General features: G+C 39.0%; 1 protein-coding gene across 1 annotated transcript in view; it reads right to left on the bottom strand.

Moving 5' to 3' along the window:
• Positions 1-21677, bottom strand: part of TYR (tyrosinase) — a 111131-nt gene that overhangs the window by 7993 nt on the left and 81461 nt on the right. Inside the window, exon 4 of the mRNA XM_010847208.1 lies at positions 8768-8949. Within this exon, the coding sequence (XP_010845510.1) occupies positions 8768-8949 (182 nt within the window). The remainder of the gene's footprint in view (positions 1-8767; positions 8950-21677) is intronic.

The raw sequence follows: 21677 nt of genomic DNA, 5'->3' as shown, positions 1-21677 counted from the left end.
GAACAAACAATTTCACAATTTGTATGGAAATACAAAAAACCTCGAATAGCCAAAGCTATCTTGAGAAAGAAGAATGGAACTGGAGGAATCAACCTACCTGACTTCAGGCTCTATTACAAAGCCACAGTTATCAAGACAGTATGGTACTGGCACAAAGACAAAAATATTGATCAATGGAACAAAATAGAAAGCCCAGAGATAAATCCACGCACATAAGTAGTGTATCTTTATTTATCTTTCATTCTTCTATTTATTTATTCATTCATACAGCAACATTTACTGAGACACAATATATGCCACGTGGTTGTTCACACATGTGAAAGGATCAGAGCCCCTGGCCTGAAGGAGACAATAACTGGAAGAGGAGCCTGACAAGTAAACAAATTGTTTTAAGAACAATGCTGTTCTAATGAAAGCATGTAAAAGATATAATGGGATCACAGGGAAAAGACCTCCTCTATCTGTCTGGGGAATCAGAGAAGGCATCCCAGGAGACTATCCCTCTGAGTAGAATGAATTAGAACTTGAATGTAGGATGCTGATGGCAAGCCATTCCTGGCAGAAGGAACAGGATACACCTTTGCATACACATAGGCAAGCATAAGTGAACAAATCCACAAACAACAGAGACCTCATCAAATCCCGTGTGCAGAATGAAATATTCCAATTATTGTGCATGCCTCTTCCTCTCATTTTTAAAAATTAATTTATTCATTTTAATTGGAGGCTAATTACTTTACAATGTTGTAGTGGTTTTTGCCATAGATTGACATGAATCAGCCATGGGTGTACATGTGTTCCCCATCCTGAACCCCCCTCCCATCTCCTTCCCCATCCCATCCCTCAGGGTTGTCCCATTGCACCGGTTTTGAGTGCCCTGTTTCATGCATCGAACTTGGACTGATGATCTGTCTCACATATGGTAATATACATGTTTCAATGCTATTCTCTCAAATCATCCTACTTTGGCCTTCTCCCACAGAGTCCAAAAGTCTTTTCTTTATATCTGTGTCTCTATTGCTGTCTCACGTATAGGGTTGTCAGTACCATCTTTCTAAATTCCATATATATGCATTAATATATCGTATTAGTGTTTTTCTTTCTGACTTACTTAACTCTGTATAATAGGCTCAAGTTTCATCCAGCTTATTAGAACTGATTCAAATGTGTTCTTTTAAATAGCTGAGCAATATTCCATTGTGTATATATACTACAGCTTTCTTACCCATTCACCTGCCAATGGACATCTAGGTTTGTCCATGTCCTAGCTATTGTAAACAGTGCAAAAAAACAATCCCATTCACCACTGTGATGAAAAGAATAAAATCTTTAGGAATAAAAAGTGAAAGTGAAGTTGCTCAGTTGTGTCCGACTCTTTGCTACCCCCATGGACTGTAGCCTACCAGACTTCTCCATCCATGGGATTTTCCAGGCAAGAGTACTGGAGTGGGTTGCCATTTCCTTCTCCAGGATATCTTCCCGACCCAGGGATTGAACCCTGGTCTCCCGCATTGTAGGCAGACGCTTTACCAGCTTAGCCATTTATCCTTAGGAATAAATCTACCTAAAAAACAAAAGACCTATATATAGAAAACTATAAAACACTGATGAAAGAAATCAAAGATGACACAAATAGATGGAGAAATATACCATGTTCATGGATTGGAAGAATCAATATAGTGAAAATGAGTATACTACTCAAAGAAATCTAAAGATTCAATGAAATCCCTATCAAGCTACCAATGGTATTTTTCACAGAACTAGAAAAAATAACTTCACAATTTGTATGGAAATACAAAAAATCTCAAATAGCCAAAGCATCTTGAGAAAGAAAAATGGAACTGGAGGAATCAACCTGCCTGACTTCAGACTATACCACAAAGCTACAGTCATCAAGTATGGATGTGAGAGTTGGACTGTGAAGAAAGCTGAGTGCCGAAGAATTGATGCTTTTGAACTGTGGTGTTGGAGAAGACTCTTGAGAGTCCCTTGAACTCCAAGGAGATCCAACCAGTCCATCCTAAAGGAGATCAGTCCTGGGTGTTAATTGGAAGGACTGATGCTGAGGCTGAAACTCCAATACTTTGGCCACCTCATGTGAAGAGTTGACTCATTGCAAAAGACCCTGATGCTGGGAGGGATTGAGGGCAGGAGGAGAAGGGGATGACAGAGGATGAGATGGCTGGATGGCATCACTGACTCGATGCACATGAGTTTGGAGGAACTCCGGGAGCTGGTGATGGACAGGGAGGCCTGGCATGCTGCGGTTCATGGGGTTGCAGAGTCAAACATGACTGAGCAATTGAACTGATTGACTGACAGTCATCAGGACAGTATGGTACTGGCACAAAGACATAAATATAGATCAATGGAACAAAGTAGAAATCCCAGAGATAAATCCATGCACCTATGGACACCTTATCTTTGACAAAAGAAGCAAAAATATACAATGGAGAAAAGGCAATCTCTTTAACAAGTAGTGCTGGGAAAACTGGACAACCACCTGTAAAATAATGGAACTAGAACACTTTCTAACACCATTCACAAAAATAAACTCAAAATGGATTAAAGATCTAAATGTAAGACCAGAAACTATAAAACTCCTAGACCAGAAACTATAAAACTCCTATAAAACATAAGTAAAACACTCTCTGACATGAATCACAGCAAGATCCTCTATGACCCACCTCTCAGAGTAACGGAAATAAAAGCTGAAATAAACAAATGAGACCTAATTAAACTTAAAAGCTTTTGCACAACGAAGGATACTATAAGCAAGGTGAAAAAACAGCCTTCAGGATGGGAGAAAATAATAGCAAACAAGGCAACTGACAAAGAGTTAATCTCTAAAATATACAAGCAGCTCATGCAGCTCAATACCATAAAAATAAACTACTCAATCAAAAAATGGGCCAAAGAACTAAACAGACATTTCTCCAAAGAAGACATACAGATGGCTAACAAACACACAAAAAGATGCTCAGCATTTCCCATTATCAGAGAAATGCAAATCAAAACCACAATGAGATACCATCTTATGCCAGTCAGAATGGCTGCTATCAAAAAGTCTGCAAAAAAATAAATGCTGGAGATGGTGTGGGGAAAAGGGAACCCTCTTCCCCTGAAAGTGGCACTGCACAGTAGTGTGGCCACTATGGAGAACAGTGTGGAGATTCCTTAAAAAAACTGGAACTAGAACTGCCATATGACCCAGCAATCCCACTGCTGGGCATACACACCAAGGAAACCAGAATTGAAAGTGACACGTGCATCCTCCTCTCATTTTTAAAATCAAATGTCAAGTCTTTTGGAATATATTAGAAGAAGGAAGCTCTTAGCAAAGTAGCACCATATAGAAAGCAGGAGTACATTTGCCAACAGGATTCAACCCATTTCGGTTTCATCTTTTAACCAGTTATGAATGTGAAAAAATGACCTGCTACTCAATTTTTTAAAACATCGCTATATTCAATTATAAGAGAAAATGTTTGACTAAAGCAAGAAATTATCAGCAGCCTTAATTATAAACATGTCTGCCTAAATGATGAATAATTAACTGCCTGAACTAAATTATATTGAAAAATTTAAAGACATTTTTAGTAAGGTGGTTAAAGTTTAGCAATTAATAGAGATAAAACTTAAACTCCTTGAAAGTACTATAGGAGCACTAGAATAATTCATAAAATGGAAAATAGGCAACAATTGTTATTTATTTTAAAGCAAAACTTTTCTAAAACTTGTGCAAATTCACAGCTGTATGAAAATACTGTAAATACATAAAACATGTAAAATCAATTTTATTTTAAAAAATCTAACTATAAATAAATAATAAATACCATTAATCCCTTAATGTGATACTCCTTTCCCTTTTCTTCTCTAATACTTCTTGTTGCCTTTTCGGTAAAAAGTACCCATTTGGACATTAGGGAAGGAACAATGAGGTGGAGCTTGGTAGGCTGCAGTCTACGGGGTTGCAAAGAGTTGAACATAACTGAGCATGAACACATGCATGCATACAATGAGGTGGAGCATGAAAGTCACTACCGCATTGTGATCATAAAGGACTGTAAAGACTGGCAGTTTATATGCTCATGTCTCGCACATCAGCATCTACAGGCCCCAATCTCTTCTGAGGTTCGAGGCCATCTAGCTACCTCAGAGACATCTTGACTCTGATGTGCCATTCACCCCATTTCACTGTGTAACGGATACCACCGTGAGATTCTCTCCATGTCTGGCCCTGTTCCTATTGTTACTGCCTTAACGAATTCAATCACCATTTATCATAGGCCAGAAAGCTTAAAGTCATCTCTAATATTTCCTTCTTTCTCATCTATTACATAAATCATTTTCCAAGTTCCATAAATTTTGCTTTCAAAATAACTTCAAATTCTTTTGTCCTTTCTACCTCGCCTCCTATCACTGCTGCTGCAATTCAAATTTCCTTCAGCTCTCCCCTGGATACTTGTAATAGCATTTTCATCAGCCTCCCTGAATGTGCTTTGCGACTGCCATAAAACTTCCTACACGCTGCAGCAAACATAATCTTATGAAAACTCAAATTCGACCCTGATTTGTTTAAAATTCATTAATGAATCTGTTATCCTAGCAGTCTGGCCCAAATTCATGATCAAGACTCCCTTTTCAACTAATGAATTCCTCCTGTCATGGATATTCTCTGAAATGTCACTTCATTGACTCCTAGAGATAGGCACATCTCTAAATAAATGAGTCATTAGGAACGTGGTGGTTTAAGGTCTTTCTCTTTCATTAGGAGGAGACTACATTGCTTGCCACTGTATTTGTAGTGTCTAAAAGAATGCCTTGTACAAGACAGTTACTAAACATATGTATGTAAAAGGAATAAATAAACCAATAAAATCACCTAAAAAATACCTAGTGCAATAGAAGGCTTGAAATACATTCAGTTTAGTTCAGTTCAGTTGCTCAGTCGTGTCTGACTCTTTGCGACCCCATGAATCGCAGCACACCAGGCCTCCCTGTCCATCACCAACTCCCGGAGTTCACTCAGACTCACGTCCATCGAGTCAGCGATGCCATCCAGCCATCTCATCCTCTGTCATCCCCTTCTCCTCCTGTCCCCAATCCCTCCCAGCATCAGAGTCTTTTCCAATGAGTCAACTCTTCGCATGAGGTGGCCAAAGTATGGGAGTTTCAGCTTTAGCATTATTCCTTCCAAAGAAATCCCAGGGCTGATCTCCTTGAGAATGGACTGGTTGGATCTCCTTGCAGTCCAAGGGACTCTCAAGAGTCTTCTCTAACAACACAGTTCAAAAGCATCAATTCTTCAGTGCTCAGCCTTCTTCACAGTCCAACTCTCACATCCATACATGACCACTGGAAAAGCCATAGCCTTGACTAGACGGACCTTTGTTGGCAAAGTAGTGTCTCTGCTTTTCAATATGCCATCTAGGTTGTTCATAACTTTCCTTCCAAGGAGCAAGCATCTCTTAATTTCATGCCTGCAGTCACCATCTGCAGTGACTTTGGAGCCCCCAAAAATAAAGTCTGACACTGTTTCCACTGTTTCCCCATCTATTTCCCATGAAGTGATGGGACCGGATGCCATGATCTTCGTTTTCTGAATGTTGAGCTTTAAACCAACTTTTTCACTGTCCACTTTCACTTTCATCAAGAGTCTTTTTAGTTCCTCTTCACTTTCTGCCTTAAGGGTGGTGTCATCTGCATATCTGAGGTTATTGATATTTCTCCCGGTACATTAAAAATATCTAAAAATGACCTGAGTATTAAGCGGTGTGTTTTTTTTTTTAGCAAGCTTTATTTATATGTATTGTACTATACACAAGAAAGTGTTAGGCCCTCAGTTGTGTCCATCTCTGTGACCCCATGAACTGTAGCCCACCAGGCTCTTGTGTCCGTGGGATTTCCCAGGCAAGAATACTGGATTGGGTTAAGTATACTTTATTTGTGTGTAATTACATGTAAGTCATACTTACATGCATTTATTCTTCATGATAAATATCACTTGTGTTCAATTTAATTCATTGATTTTACCCCATACCAGATATTCTTTGGTATTTAGACTAGAGAAGCTTGCAAGATATCAATTCTGATTTTGTAGGGCTTACAGCCAAAGTAGAAAGAAAGAAAGTGAAGTTGCTCAATTCTGTCTGACTCTTTGTGATCCTATGGACTGTGGCCCAACAGGCTCTTCTGTCCATGGGATTTTCCAGGCAAGAATACTGGAGTGGGTTGCCATTTCCTCCTACAACAGCCAAGGTAGAGAGGGGGACAAATCATATGTAGAAAAACTAGCATGCAATTCTAACAAAGGAGTGATTAAACATGACTATGTGTATATGTGTGTGTGTGTATATATATATATATATATATAATTATTTTGTATCTGAGAGTTTGACAAATAGATGAAGAGGATCAGAATTTAGCTAGAGAGAATAGTGTGATCAAAAGCATGAGCCCATGAAAGAGTCTATTATGTTCTGGGAATGGAAATCATAAAATCCTGATGGTGAATCTTTGAAAGACTGTTATCAACATGTTCCTTTCTTTACACACTATGGGTGTTTCTAGAAGGAAGGGGAAGCATGTCACTGGAGATGACCCTTCTTTTTGACTCACAGGAATTCACCCCCCTTATCACTTCTCCACACTCCACCCTTATCACATCTTAACCCTGTTCACAGTGATCTTAAGGTTTTCAAAGAACTGATCTCCTCCACCTGGAGAAGGCAATGGCACCCTACTCTAGTACTCTTGCCTGGAAAATCCCATGGACGGAGGAGACTGGCAGGCTGCAGTCCATGGGGTCATGAAGAGTCAGACACGACTGAGCCACTTCACTTTCACTTTTCACTTTCATGCATTGGAAAAGGAAATGGCAACCCACTCCAGTGTTTTTGCCTGGAGAATCCCAGGGACGAGGGAGCCTGGTGGGCTGCCGTCTATGGGGTCCCACAGAGTCGGACACGACTGAAGCGACTTAGCAGCAGCAGCGGCAGCAGATCTCCTCCACCAGCCATTTTAGTCCTCTTCCCATTGGCTATGATCTTCAGATAAAACAGAACAGGTCAATCAAACCCATATCTGTCCAACCAATGGCTCCCCAAAGGGCAAGAGAATATTGATAAAATACAGATTCTCCTGTTGACCTTAAAGTGTGGTTCTGCTATGCCACATACTAGCTAGATGGCCTGGGACAAGTTATTCATATGCTTTATGCCTCTATTTTCTCATCTATGATCTGGAAAAATAAATAATAGTATCTTCATAAGGGTAGTTATGAAGGTTAAAGCAAATAATGCATACAGCACATCTAGAAGAGTTCATGACACCTAAAAAGATTCATAATGTGTTGGCTATTATGAAGTGATTCAGTTTATCACATCTGTGTAATTTCCCGTTGCTCATGCTTCTCAAATTGGACAATTTAGCATTCCAGAAATATATAGTACACTTTATACCTCTATTTTGTTATTCTTTTAGTTTAGAATACTCCCTACTCTTTTCCATCTGGTACCTGCCCGCTCACCTTTCACGGCCTCATCTTGTTTCTCTAGTTTGAACTATTCTGAAGTCATTGCTTTCTCCTCTGTGCTCCCGTAGTATTCTGTTTATGACTCCTTTACTGCACTTAACACAGCCTGATGTTTCATAGTTTCTTTGCCAATGGTCTGATTTGTACACCGAATTTAGAGCTCTTTGATGCTAGAGGTATGTCATTAATGTATGTGTCACTAAGGTGTAACAAGAGGTAGGAAGTTGATAAATGTCATTTATCTGTTCATTTAATTTTACTAATTTATTCACCTTTTCATGAATTATCCATGAATATAATGAAACATCAGTGCTTGTTGAATACCTCTTATCCACAAGCTCTGTGTTGTTTTATTGCTTTTGACCATCTTCTGTTAAGTGGAGAGGACCCTGTAGAATTGAAATCTGGCTCTTACGTATGCTTGTATTTGATACTGGGAAAGTCACTGAGATTGTTTTAGCATCAATGTCCTCACTTTATTCTAGGGATAATAATACTTACCTAATATATTCTGACTAATAATGCATGTATAGTATGGAGTAGACTCTCAGATTGTGTGGGAACTTTGCTATCTGTTCCTCATTTATCAAGAAAATACACACATACTTAAACTAAGGAAGATTATTCAAAGCCTAGGTATAGTTACAATCCTAGGCTTTTATAACACTACCTTAATCATAGTCATAGCAATTATTATTATATCTATTAGCATTATTATTATTAATAGGATTTAATATCAAAATGTTCACAGGTTTTCTTGATAACCCTAGCAGAAAGCTCCCAAAGATGATTCTAAAACTGGTAGATATTTTTCTTGTGCAGACTGCACTAGGTTCTTAATGCCCTTAATTATCATAATATCTCTTTGAGGTATTATATTCCCAATATCTTAGGTTAAGAAGCTGAAATTCAGGGAATGGAAGTCAGAATTCCCAAGGTCACACCAAAGTCTGTTAGCATCAGGTCTCACACTCTCTGATTTTAATTCTTGTGCTCTTCCCAGGTTGCCACACACAGAATGCCTTATATTAAGCACAATGGATAAGAGCTTAAAGATTATTTCAGCTTGGGCCATGTAATAATAAATCAATGATGAACTAAGGATTATAATGCACTTTCCAAGTTAAAACATTGGGGGATAACACTTTAAAATCATAAGGTTTTGCACACTCTCAAAAAAGACTGGTCACATCAGACTGAGCAATTCATATGAAAGAAACTGAGCTTTACCTGAATCTTGTAGGTAGCTATAGTCGTAGCCTAGATCTTTGGATGAAATAAAGAAGTCACCATTTCTGTAGAGAGGGATGAAAGGAACCATGTAGGATTCCCGGTTGTGCCCAATGGGTGCATTAGCTTCTGGATAAACATCTTGAAGAGGATGATACTTTCGAAGCCACTGTTCAAAAATACTGCAGAGGAAAGGATTATTCAGAATCAGAAACATATTGTTGTTGAAGAAATATCTGGAGTTCTTAAAGTAAAATAACAAGGCATATCTTAAAATCTAAAGCCATGGAAATATACCAAACATAGTTTTCATGCTTTGAAAAGATTTTGTAAAGCCACAGTTCATGCTGTCAGGCCCTGATGAAATCCACTCATTTGAGAGAAATATTAGAGGATAATTTTGGAAAAGGAATTTCTTAGATGATAAGTGAAAGTTAAATGACAAGTTAAAACCCTTCAGAATGCCACAGAGCAAGTGTAATTATTGGCTGAGTGACAACCGAGACATAGTCATAAATAATATATGTCTCTTATCTCAAAGAAAGTTCACCCAAAGAAAGAACATGCAAAACTAAATTGGAATCAGTATTAGAAGTTGGCTATTTTTTGATCATGGTAGGGGACTTTATTTCAACCTCCTTGTTATATTTAGAGAAGTATATGTTTAATGAGGGCTGTCCCTGTTGGTTTGGTGGTAAAGAATCTGCCTGCAATGCATCAGTCCCTGGGTTGGGAAGGTTCCCTGGAGAAGGGCATGGCAACCACTCCAGTATTCTTGCATCTCATGGACAGAGGAGCCTGGTGGGCCACAGTCCATGGGGTCACAAAGAGTTGGACATGACTGAAGTGACTTAGCATGCATGCACACATACTTCATAAGTCTTGTTGAGAAAAAGAGCTCACCTTCCATGACAGAAGGTAAACATACTTAGCACTTACCATTTCCCAGCTTCCCAGAAAGCTAAAGTATGACCACATGATCAATACTCAGCCAATCAGACATACCCATTCAAGACTGAAACAGGAGATACTGATACGAAAAAGTAAGGACAACGGAAAAGCATTCTAGCAGTGGGCAAGGGCAGTGGTGCTAACATCATCCTGTTTATAAGCATGAGATCAGAGGTATCAGTAAAGGTAAGCGCTGCCCAGAGGCAGCCTGTGTTCGAGAGCACAGCTTTGGCAGATGATTTGGCTGCTGCCCTCCTTTCTCGTTCTTACCTGTTTCTCAACCTGCATCTCCACGATCTCCTGAATTATCCATTATTCTTTCAGCAAATTTGTTCCCTTTTTAATTCAGCCAGAGTGAGTTTCTGTTGCAAGCAATTAAAAACCCTGACAGGAACAAAAGCTAAAAAACTAAGAGATCAAAACTGTCCAGTAGGGATGGAAGTGAAACTAAGTATAACAGAACATGTAGTGGATAATTACAGGGGTGACAAAGAGAATGCCTTTGTATGATCAGACCACATAGCATAGAGGGAAGAACACTAGATCTGGGGTCAGAAAACTCCCCTTGGGTCCTAGATTTGTGATTTAAGAGCTGTATACATTGCATAAGCTCATAAGCAAATCACAGAAACTCTTGAAGGTTTAGCCTTCACATCCTTAAAATGAAAGTAATAATATCTATCCCATCTGTCTCCAAACAAATTATCCAACCTGGTAGTTTTTAGGAAAGTGCTAAATAGATAAGCTATTGTTATTTAGCTCTAGAATTAAAGCTCAGAGGCAGAAGTTTTGTGCAAGAAGCTGGTGTCTAAAAAAAAAGTGACGTTTCAAGTAGACAGAGAAGTTTAAAAAAATTTTTTTTTTGAACTACGATAAAGACGAGAACAAGGAAGCCAGATGGCAGCAGTGATGATTGCTTTTTGGTGATGAAAAAGAATTCTATTTGTTTAAAAAATCCGGACTTCAAATGCTAGTTGTGGTCAAAGTTGTTTTCATTGTGAATTAATTGAAGGATAAGTAGGCTGCTGATAAATACCTCGATTATTAAATACATTTTCTGAGTATTTACTATATATTTAGTTTTGAAGAAATATGAACCTACGTAAAACTCAAGTTCTGTGGGTTTTGACAAAGTTGTCTTAACGTTAAGACAACTTTAAAACTCTAAAATGTTTTAACCTGTTTAATTTTTCTTTTATTCATCTGAATAATGAGAGTGATATTTAAGTCATGAAGGTATTGCAAGGATTAATTAACCAACCTAAATGTCAGATGAATGGATAAAGAAGATGTGATATATATTTATATATATATATACATATATGTATATATACACACACAATGGAATATTGCTCAGCCCATAAAAAAGAATGATATAATGCCATTTTCAGTAACATGGATGGACCTAAAAATTACCATGCTAAGTGAATTAAATAGGTAGATAAAGACAAATATCATATTATATTACTTATATGTGGAATCTAAAATAGGATACAAATGAACTTATTTATAAAACAGAAATAGACTCACAGACATAGGAAAAACTTATGGTTGCTAAAGGGGGAGGAAGTAGAATGGTAAAATAAGAATTTGGGATTAACACATATATACTACTCTACATAAAATAGATAAACAAGGACCTACTGTATTCAATGTCTTAAAATAACCTCTAATGGGAACTGTATTCAATGTCTTGTAATAACCCATAATGGAAAAGTATCTGAAAAGTATATATACACATGGGCATCCCTGGTGGCTCAGTGGTAAACAATCTGACTGCCAATGCAGGAGATGCGGGTTCAATCCCTGGGTCAGAAAGATCACTAAGAAAAGGAAATGGCAACCCACACCAGTATTCCTGCCTGGGAAATCCCACGGACAGAGGATCCTGGCGGGCTACAGTCCATGGGGTTGCAGAAGAGTTGGACATGACTCAGTGACTAAATAACAACAATGTATGCATATATGTGTGTGTGTGTGTGTGTGTGTACAATATAAACTAATCAATTTGCTGTACACCTGAAACATTGTAAGTCAACTCTACGTCAATAAAAATTAATTAATTGAAAAGATTAAAGGGTTAATTAAAATAGCATAAGTAAGATACTGGAACAGATCCTGATGCTGGTAAAGACTGAAATCTAAGGAGAAGGTGCAACAGAGGATGAGACAGTTAGATCGCATCACTGACTCAATGGATGTGAATATGAACAAACTTTGGGAGACGATGAAGGAATGGAGCCTGGTGTGCTGCAGTCCACGGGGTCTCAGAGTTGAACACAGCTTAGTGACTGAGCAACAACAACTGAAATATATGGCTAAGCGTTGGACAGATGGTGAGGAGACGCCGTCTTCACCCCACAGCATCTTTCTCTTCTTCATGATTCATGTTATACTAGAAGTTACAGCTGGTGAGAGATGTGAGACATGCTATCACAGAAATGCTAAAGCTGTGCATATTTGAACTAGCTCTTTTAAAATGGTTATTATTCTTTAGGCAGCAATGGGGAGACAGTATTCAAGAGGAATTTTTTTTTTTTTTTTGGTGTGTACCTCCATTTCCTCAAGTGAAGAAATTAGGAACTGGCTTAACTGGCTTAACAAATAAATCCCAAATTCTTTTCAAGTCCTGTATTTTATGAACTACTCTTCTTATTTTGATGTCTATGGTTTTCTTCTTTTCATGAAAGCATTACTTGTTCATTACACAAAATTCAGAAAATAGAAACATGCAAAAAGGAGAAAATTAAAAAAAAACACACATACTTGCTTAATATTTCTGTTAGTTTTTTAAATATGCAAATATAACACTATATATATATTTTAACAAAAAGAATTATAACATAGACACTATTTTATAAGACTTTTTATTAGTATTAAATGTTGAAGTTATATTTAAACATGTTTAAACAATATTATCCCAGGGACGGGGGAGCCTGGTGGGCTGCTGTCTATGGGGTTGCACAGAGTCGGACACAACTGAAGCGACTTAGCAGCAGCAGCAGCAGAAACAATATTCAGCAGTTTGCAAGTGGTAAATCTATTTTTTAATGAGAAGGAGGCCCTCTGATAATTAATCTCTCCCCATCCCTATTAAACTTTGGCTGATTTAGAAACAGTCCAATATACAATGAGCTATTATATAAGAGCTTCAGGCAGACATTGTGCCTTTTGTCAATTGAGAAAAATTACTCTTATAGTTCAGTTTATATATAATCTTATTTCTGCCAAGAAATAAAAATTCTTTACCTAAATAGGACAAGGACATCAATTCTTAGCACCAAGAGATATAATGGATGAAACCATTAATGTGCTCACCTACCTTATCCACCTTTTAAAATGAAGGTATTAATCCTGTTTAAATTCTTCATCAGTGGTTCTCATCTTCAGTTAATTTCATCACACCATGTCTAGAACGGCTCACATCAGAATACTAATGTTTAACTTGGATAAGCACACTGACATTTTGGGAAGCAAATTATCTTCTTACCAAAGATTTATTTAACCTGCATCTAGATGGTTTTCTGGAAGCCTGGGCAACAATGAAATGCACAAGAGAGGCTTTAGGAAAAGGTTAAGCTGATCACAGACAAAAACAAGGAGGAATGTATTTTATGTATAAAAATAGCACGGATGTCTGGTCACTTCCATCCTTACAATAAGACAAAGCTAGATAAGTGGAAAATCAATAACTTTTCTTGGACTTATGAGAGAACCGAGGTCACAGAGCAGACTACTTCTCCCCAAACTGCAGAGATAACTGCAAGCAGAGGAACTCAACTGCTATTCCCTTTTCAGGAGGAGAAGCTAGATCCATAAACCCAAACACTTTGATAAATGCCTGGAGACTGGTGATGAGAGAAGCTAGTGATGAGATGGACGGCTAGTGATGAGAGACACTCCTGGGACCCATAGTCTTAGGGGGATTCCCACACATGTGGGGCTTTTACTTCCAGGAACTCTGTCCAATTTTCACAATAAAGATCTGAGAAAGATCCTCTCCTGGCTGTGTTGGGGGAGGGAAAGAGTATCCATTGTGAAATACACACAGAGGTCTTCTCCACACCAAAGCCCTTCAATCCAGAGGAAATAACCACCAGAGTATTATTCCAGTAGGAGGAAGGGAACTCCTCAGTCCAGCCTCTTTCAGCCTTCCTGTCTCATTTAAGGCTACATGGGTCAGGGCTTCAAGGAAACAGATTGGGAATATGACAACTAAAAAGGGAGATCAGAGGTGGAAAAATCAAGAAGCTATACCACTGCAGAAACACTCATGACAGTCACAGCCCGAAGACACTGGCCAACTAAAAGATTGAAATTTAATCAGAATACTATAGGACACTTTCCCTCTCCTGTACTCTACCATGATACGAACAGAGTTCTAATATGATAAGAGTGGATTATAACTAAAAGATCTGTGAGACAAATAGTTTCTGAGGAATAGTATCACTTTGAGTCATAGAATAAATGTTTGATTATAAGCAAAAGTGTAAAATAATAGTCTCTGTGGAATAGTATCAATTTGAGACATGGAATAAACGATTGTAAGCAAAAGTGTAAAATAAATATAGATGAATGCAAACTGATAATATGTATACCCACCTACATCTACCATGTGGAAGAATTCCAAATAATTATGCAGACATCTCATCCTCTATCATCCCCTTCTCCTCCTGCCTTCAATCTTTCCCAGCATCAGGGTCTTTTCCAGTGAGTCAGTTCTTCTCCAGAGAAGGCAATGGCACACCACTCCAGTACTCTTGCCTGGAAAATCCCATGGATGGAGGAGCCTGGTAGGCTGCAGTCCACGGGGTCGCTGAGGGTCGGACACGACTGAGCGACTTCACTTTCACTTTTCACTTTCATGCATTGGAGAAGGAAATGGCAACCCACTTCAGTGTTCTTGCCTGGAGAATCCCAGGGACGGCAGAGCCTGGTGGGCTGCCGTCTATGGGGTCGCACAGAGTTGGACACGACTGAAGTGACTTAGCAGATGCAGACATTTTGAGTACATAAAGGAGCAATGCGTAACTCCCACTCCTTATGTATGGGGTGTCTGTAGTAACTTCCCCCAAAGAGCGCAATATGGAAGGGCAGTGGAACCATTTAGGAGTTTGAAAGTGAAAGTATTAGTCGCTCAGTCATGTCCGACCCTTTGCCAACCCTATGGACTATAGCCCACCAGGCTTCTCAGTCCATGGAATTCTCCAGGCCAGAATACTGGAGTGGATTGCCATGCACTTCTCCAGGGGATCTTCCCGACTCAGGGATCAAACCCAGGTCGCAGATTCTTTACCATCAGAGCCACCAGGGAAGTCCTTAGGTTTGAGAAAACTGGTGAATATGGTATCTGCCAAGTGACCAAAGCAAACACTGCCCATGGTCAGCCATGTTGATAGCGTGTACCCTTGATATGATGGGGAGAGAAGAGTGCTTTCCACTCAGTCCTCTTCCTCCCCAAGTAACTCCAGTCTACAAAATTCCAGTCGAGGGTCAATCTGTAAAACACCTGAGCAGTACTCCTCAAAACTGTCAAGGTCATCCAAAACAAGCAAAGCTCGAAAAATAGCCACAGTCAAGAAGGAGGGAGGAGACATGATCACTAAATGTAATATGAGATCCTGGATGGGATCTTGAAATACAAAGAGATATTAGATAACAACTAAGTAATCTTAATAGACTGTAGTTAATAATAATATAGCGAAGTTGTTTCTTGAATTGTGACAAAACTTCCATACTGATGTAAATTAAGAATAGGGGAAACTGGATGTGAGATATATGCAAACTCTGGTATGTAAAGAGAAAATGATTCTTAAATTTCCTTTTTAAAAATAGAACAACAGGGTTCAGGATGGGGAACACATGTATACCTGTGGCGGATTCATTTTGATATTTGGCAAAACTAATACAATTATGTAAAGTTTAAAAAAAAAATAAAATTCAAAAAATTAAATTAAAAAAAAATAGAACAACAAAGAAACCTAATGTGATTGGATATTAGGGAACTGATTTGCTTTAGTACATTCACTGGTACAACACAATTGTAAAAAAACAATAGAATTCTTTTTCATTGACTTATTCAACCATTTCATAAATAGTTGAATACATATACGCATCTATAAACTGGCTCTTTGTCGGGTATTGATGTAGTTCTGTGTCCTTGTAGTACTTAGATCTAGTGGTGGAGATAGATACTAACCAGTAATTTCAGAAATGTATCTTTAGTTACAGACTGGCAGATACAAAAGCAACATGGCAATACAATTTAGTGAAGAGGTCTGATTGATTCTGCCGCCTTTGGGAAAGTCTTTGATGGTGTTAAAGGATGACTATTTGGAGAAGTGGTATATGAGTTTTTCTGAAAAAGAATAGAATTTGCAAGAACCTTCAATGGGAGGCTACATTCTCTTATCTGTCTCACTCCTCCCGTAGCTTCACTTATTATCTACAGCTGATGACTTCTCAATTTATATTTACAGAGTAAATCTTGGTCTTAAATCTCAGCCCAAATTTCCAGCTGCCCATCTGGCACCCTCATTGAAATATCTCAAAAGCGTCTTAAAGCACAGCACACAGAATCTTCAAAAATCATGACATTAACATCTCTTCCTTACGCTACCCTTCTCCACTGATCTGTAACTTTGGGAATAAAAATATCTGTCCAGCCAGAATATGTAAAGAGTGACCAATGTATCTATGGAGAGAACAGTTTGAGATGAAGCTAGAGAGGAATCAGGGTCAAAATCAAGAAGGGCAGTTGAGGACATGCAAGAAGTATTTGCAATTTCTTCTAAGAGCAATAGGAAGTCACTGTTTGTCTCTGCAGTGGTGAGAGATAACATGAACAGATAATTTTTTAAAGAGTACACAGATTGCACTGTGAAGAAAGAACTGGAGGATAGTCAGAACTGATGTGCAGGGAACAAGGGAGGAGGAAATCAGCAAGAAAATGTATCTATGTTAAAAAAAAAAAAAATGTGTAGCTTTCCAAGTGGTACAACTCAGGAGTGAGGCATCACAGAAGACTCCACATTTTCTGGTTAAAGGGGACTCACAATCAAAACAGAAGCAGAAGAAAGGAAACTGGAGAAATTCAGTAAGGCCCTGGAGGCAGATAAGAACCCAGGTCTTTGGGCTGATATACTCGGGCTGCTTTTTCCTCTGACACTCCAGTCACCTCTGCCGGGGACTTGGTTTTTTTCTTCCTTATTTCCCCAAGTGGATCCTGAATTACTTCTGTCACTGACTAAGCCTTGCATTCGGGGGCAGGGTTTGGAGACAGGACTGGAAACGTACAGAAAAATAGATGCTAGAATATGAGTTAAAGACTCCACTTCAGAAGTTATCTCTGAAAATAGAAAATAGTCTATAGTCATCCACTATAGTCTATAGTCATCCTGTTTTCTTTCCCTGTGGGAGGAACAAACCTAGAATGAGACAGACATTGTTTTCAGAGCAAGCAAAAGTACACTGGAGAATATCAGTGCTATCTCCGAGCTACAAACCTCATCCTTCTAATCTTCCTTTTCTCTGTGCCTAACACATAGTAGGTGTTTAATATTTACATGATCATTGCTGCCGCCCTCCTGAGTTTATAATCTCACCCAGGAGAATGAGTTCTTAATAAAGCCATTTCTCTTAACAAAACCTCTCGGTGTATGTTGCTTATTGACGTAAGCTTCAACAAATCAAGGAGGTAACTGTTATATTGATCCCATTTTACAGAAGAGAACATTGACTCAAAGGGTTGAAACTCTGCCAATGCTGACCCAACAAGACTGTGGCAGAGAATCCAGTGTTTCATGTCAGATTTCTGTTGGTTTTACAATTATACTCAACTTGCAGAGCAGTGGCCAGAGCCCAGGTGTTCTATTCCAAGTTAAATATTCTTCCACTAACAAGCGAAATGTTATTGATTACTATTTAAAGCAGAAAGATGGACAAAGCATTAATGCTTTACTCCAGGTGGTGCTAGTGGTAAAGAACCCATCTGCCAATGCAGGAGACTTGAGATGCGGGTTCGGTCCCTAGGTTGGGAAGATGCCCTGGAGAGGAGCATGGCAACAATGCCAGTGTTCTTGCCTGGAGAATCCCATGGACAGAGGAGGCTGGGAGGCTATAGCCCATAGTGTTGCACAGCGTCAGACACGATTGAAGTGACTTAGCACACACTAAGCATTTTAGAGCTGTGCACAGAAGTGAGAACTAGGTATCCTTTGTCATTTTACTTTACCTGAGAAATGAACATTTTATTACAAAGTGTCTCAACAGTGCAGAGAAGAGTTGTGAAATATTAACATCGATAGTCTGAAGACGTGATTTTTATCTGTGGAACTGAGACCCTTTTTACTTCCTCCCAAAGGCCATGAGAACCCATAGACCAGCACTGGCTTAGTAGGTCACAAAGTGGAGACAGAGAAGGGGGCCAAAGAGAATGGCCTTGGCACGGATTCTGGGTCTGTGCGTTGACCTGTCCTTGAGGACCAATGGAGAGTTCCTCCCGACGGAGGCCAGTGAGCACCCGTGAAGTGACTCTGGAAGTGCTGAGCCTTATCTAGAAGCTGACACTCACTGCAGGCACGTGGGAGAAAGAGGAGCTAAGGGAAGAGGTGCAATGCATGCTGTGAACACAGGGGAGCCCTGCAGGAGGTGTGGACAAAAGGGCAAAAATCCAGCTTCAACCGTTTATAAGCAAAGGTTCAATGCCTGAGTGTGTGCTAAGTCGCTCTCAGTCATGTCAGACTCGAGAGACCCTATCCACGGGATTCTCCAGGCCAGAATACTGGAGTGGGTTGCATGTCCTCCTCCAGAGGATCTTCCCAACCCAGGGACTGAACCCTCACCTCTTATGTCTTTTGCATTGGCAGGGGGGTTCTTTACCACTAGTGCCATCTGGGAAGCCCAAAGCTTCAATAAAAAGTCCCAGTTTGGGTGCTGGGATTTGGGGTCCCCAAAAGAAGCCAAAACATAAAATTTCTTGAGAGACCTTGATTCATATTTCTGGTTTTGGTTTTGTGAGAGGAGAGAGGATAATCTTTGTGAGCCTCAGTTTACTCATCTGTAAAATGTGGATAATAAACTTCAAAATGCCGTGAGATATAACTGAGATTAGGTGTACAGTACACCCAGAACAGTGCCAACACACAGTAAGCACTCAACAGTGGGTAATTGTTGTTGTTGTTCTTACACCCATCAGAAGCCATCATTTCGGCAGTTTAATATAAGGAGCCAATTTGAATTCCCTTAGAACAGAGGTTTTATATTTCTACTCCTTGGGAATTTTGGTGTATCACAAGAAGGATGGAGTTAACTTAACAAACAAATATGTCAGTGAATTTTATTTCTTGTTTTAAAGAAATTATATGAACAGAGAGTGAATTAATTATAGAAGTTAGCTTCACAGATGCTGAAATTGGATTGCTCAGATTCAGATTTTGGTTGTGATGCTCAGAAGCTGTGCAAACTTGGGCAAACTATTTCACCTCTGTGTGCTTCAGTTTCCTTCCCAGTAAAATGACAGCTACAATATGGGTTGGATTGTGCCTCCCCAAAATACACGTGTGGGTTTTCAGAAAGTGGTTATATTTAGAGATAGGGTCTTTAAAGAGCTAATTAAGTGAATATGAGATCCTCAGGGTTGGTTCTAATTCATTATGTCTGGTGCCCTTATAAGGAGGAGAAATTTGGACACAGACAGGTACAACAGAAGGAAGAGCCTGTGAAGACACAAGGAAAAGGGAGTCAAGAAGAAACCATGAAGTGAGGTCTCAAAAGTCACCAGTTTTGCCCATACCTTGATCTTGAAATTTCTAGTCTCCAGGATTGCAAGAAAATAAATTTCTCTTGTTTAAGCCACCAAGTCTATGGTACTGTGTCATGGTAGCCATAGTGGTTTAATACAAAACAGCATGTTATATGAAGGGTTTCTTGTAAGTATTTAGTGAATAAATATATGTAAAATTACTTAGAATAATACATATAATAGAATACAGAATGCTGTTACTTTTATGAAAATTATAGCTACTTTGTTTTTAAGTTTCTTATTGGAGTATAATTGCTTTACCATGTTGCATTAGTTTCTGCTGTGGAACAAACTGAACCAACTCTATGTACACATACATCCCTCCCTCTTAGGCATCCCGCCTGCCCCACTCCTTTCCACCCCCCAGGTCATCACAGAGCACTGAGCTGAGCCCCTTGTGCAATACAGCAGGATCCCATTAGCCATTATTTTACACGTGGTAGTGAATACATGTCAGTGCTAATCTCTCAGTTCATCCCTCCCCTTCCCCTACTGTGTCCACATGGCCATTTTTGTGTGTGTTCTTGAATTTTGAGTCTGTTTTTGAGTTCTTCTTCCTTTGCTGTTGCTGTTTAGTTGCTAAGTCATGTCCAACTCTTTCTCAATCCCAAGAACTGCAGCCCACCAAGACGTGTCTGTCCATGGGATTTCCCAGACAAGAATACTGGAGTGTGTTGCCATTTTCTTCTCCAGGGTATCTTCCCAACGCAGGGATCGAACCCATGACTCCTGCATTGCAAGTGGATTCTTTACCATGGAGCCACCAGGGAAACCCCTTTCCTTATGATTTCCTTAAACTTTTATTTGCCAGTGTATCCTTTGCTTCTTTAAGGCTTTTAGGGTATAAAAACATCAATCAGATTTACTGTTTCCCTCCTTTGATCATTACATATGTCATGCTAGATTGTAATTATTTGATATTGTGTCATTCTCCAATAGTATATGGGGAATCCAGGGAGAGTAATTACATTGTCTTATTGGTCACTGCAGACCAAATGGCCATCACAGTGCCTTCTCATTAACAAAAGGGCTAGATTTGTGTAGATCAAAAATAGGTAAAATTTGAGAATTTTGTAGTATTTTTGGGAGAGAGCCTATATTTTATCAAATTCTGAAAGAGTATGAATTAAAGAATCATTTACTTAGTGGTTAACTATTAGAACTGAGAGAAGGAGAAATCCAAGAGATGCTGATGATTTATTTTGAGTTGGTTGTCTCTAAATGTGGAGTTACTCTCTGATCCACACCAGTTAGCACAGTGTCTGGCATGTAATAAGCATTGTTGTTGTTGTTGTTTTTCTGTTGCTTAGTCACATCCAAAACTTTGAGACCCCATACCCAGCCTCCCTGTCTATCACCATCTCCCAGAGCCTGCTCAAACTCATGTCCATCGAGTCAGTGATGCCATCCAACCATCTCATCCTCTGTCATCCCCTTCTCCTCCCACCTCCTTCCTTTTCTGCTGAGACCACTGGAAAGACTTGGAGCCTTTCTTTGGGTTTGAAATAACAGTGTCCCAGTAATTCCTCGTCTTCATGTTGCTGGCTAATGATATTATAGAACTCATTTAAGGAGTATTTGAAAATTTTTACTGAAAAGCAATACTTTTAAAAGAAATGGACACTTTAAGAGCATAAATTATTAGGAATGAGTAGCTGCAAATGAAAAGCCTGCTATACAGCTAAAAAATTCAACCTCAGTTGACTATAATTCCAAATGTATACTCTACTCCACAATTTCTTAGCTTAGTTGAGGAAAAGGCAAAGAAGTCTTTGGGGACAGAAATATTGATCAATGGAATAAAATAGAAAGCCCAGAGATAAATCCACGCACATATGGACACCTTATCTTCGACAAAGGAGGCAAGAATATACAATGGATTAAAGACAATCTCTTTAACAAGTGGTGCTGGGAAATCTGGTCAACCACTTGTAAAAGAATGAAACTGGACCACTTTCTAACACCATACACAAAAATAAACTCAAAATGGATTAAAGATCTAAACGTAAGACCAGAAACTATAAAACTCCTAGAGGAGAACATTGGCAAAACACTCTCCGACATACATCACAGCAGGATCCTCTATGACCCACCTCCCAGAATATTGGAAATAAAAGCAAAAATAAACAAATGGGACCTAATTAACCTTAAAAGCTG

Source organism: Bison bison, unplaced genomic scaffold (genome assembly GCF_000754665.1).
Source record: "Bison bison bison isolate TAMUID 2011002044 unplaced genomic scaffold, Bison_UMD1.0 scf7180017864245, whole genome shotgun sequence".
NCBI classification, from domain to species: Eukaryota; Metazoa; Chordata; class Mammalia; order Artiodactyla; family Bovidae; genus Bison; species Bison bison.
The sequence above is the reverse complement of the archived record's forward strand: the minus strand, read 5'-3'. Positions and strand labels throughout refer to the sequence as shown.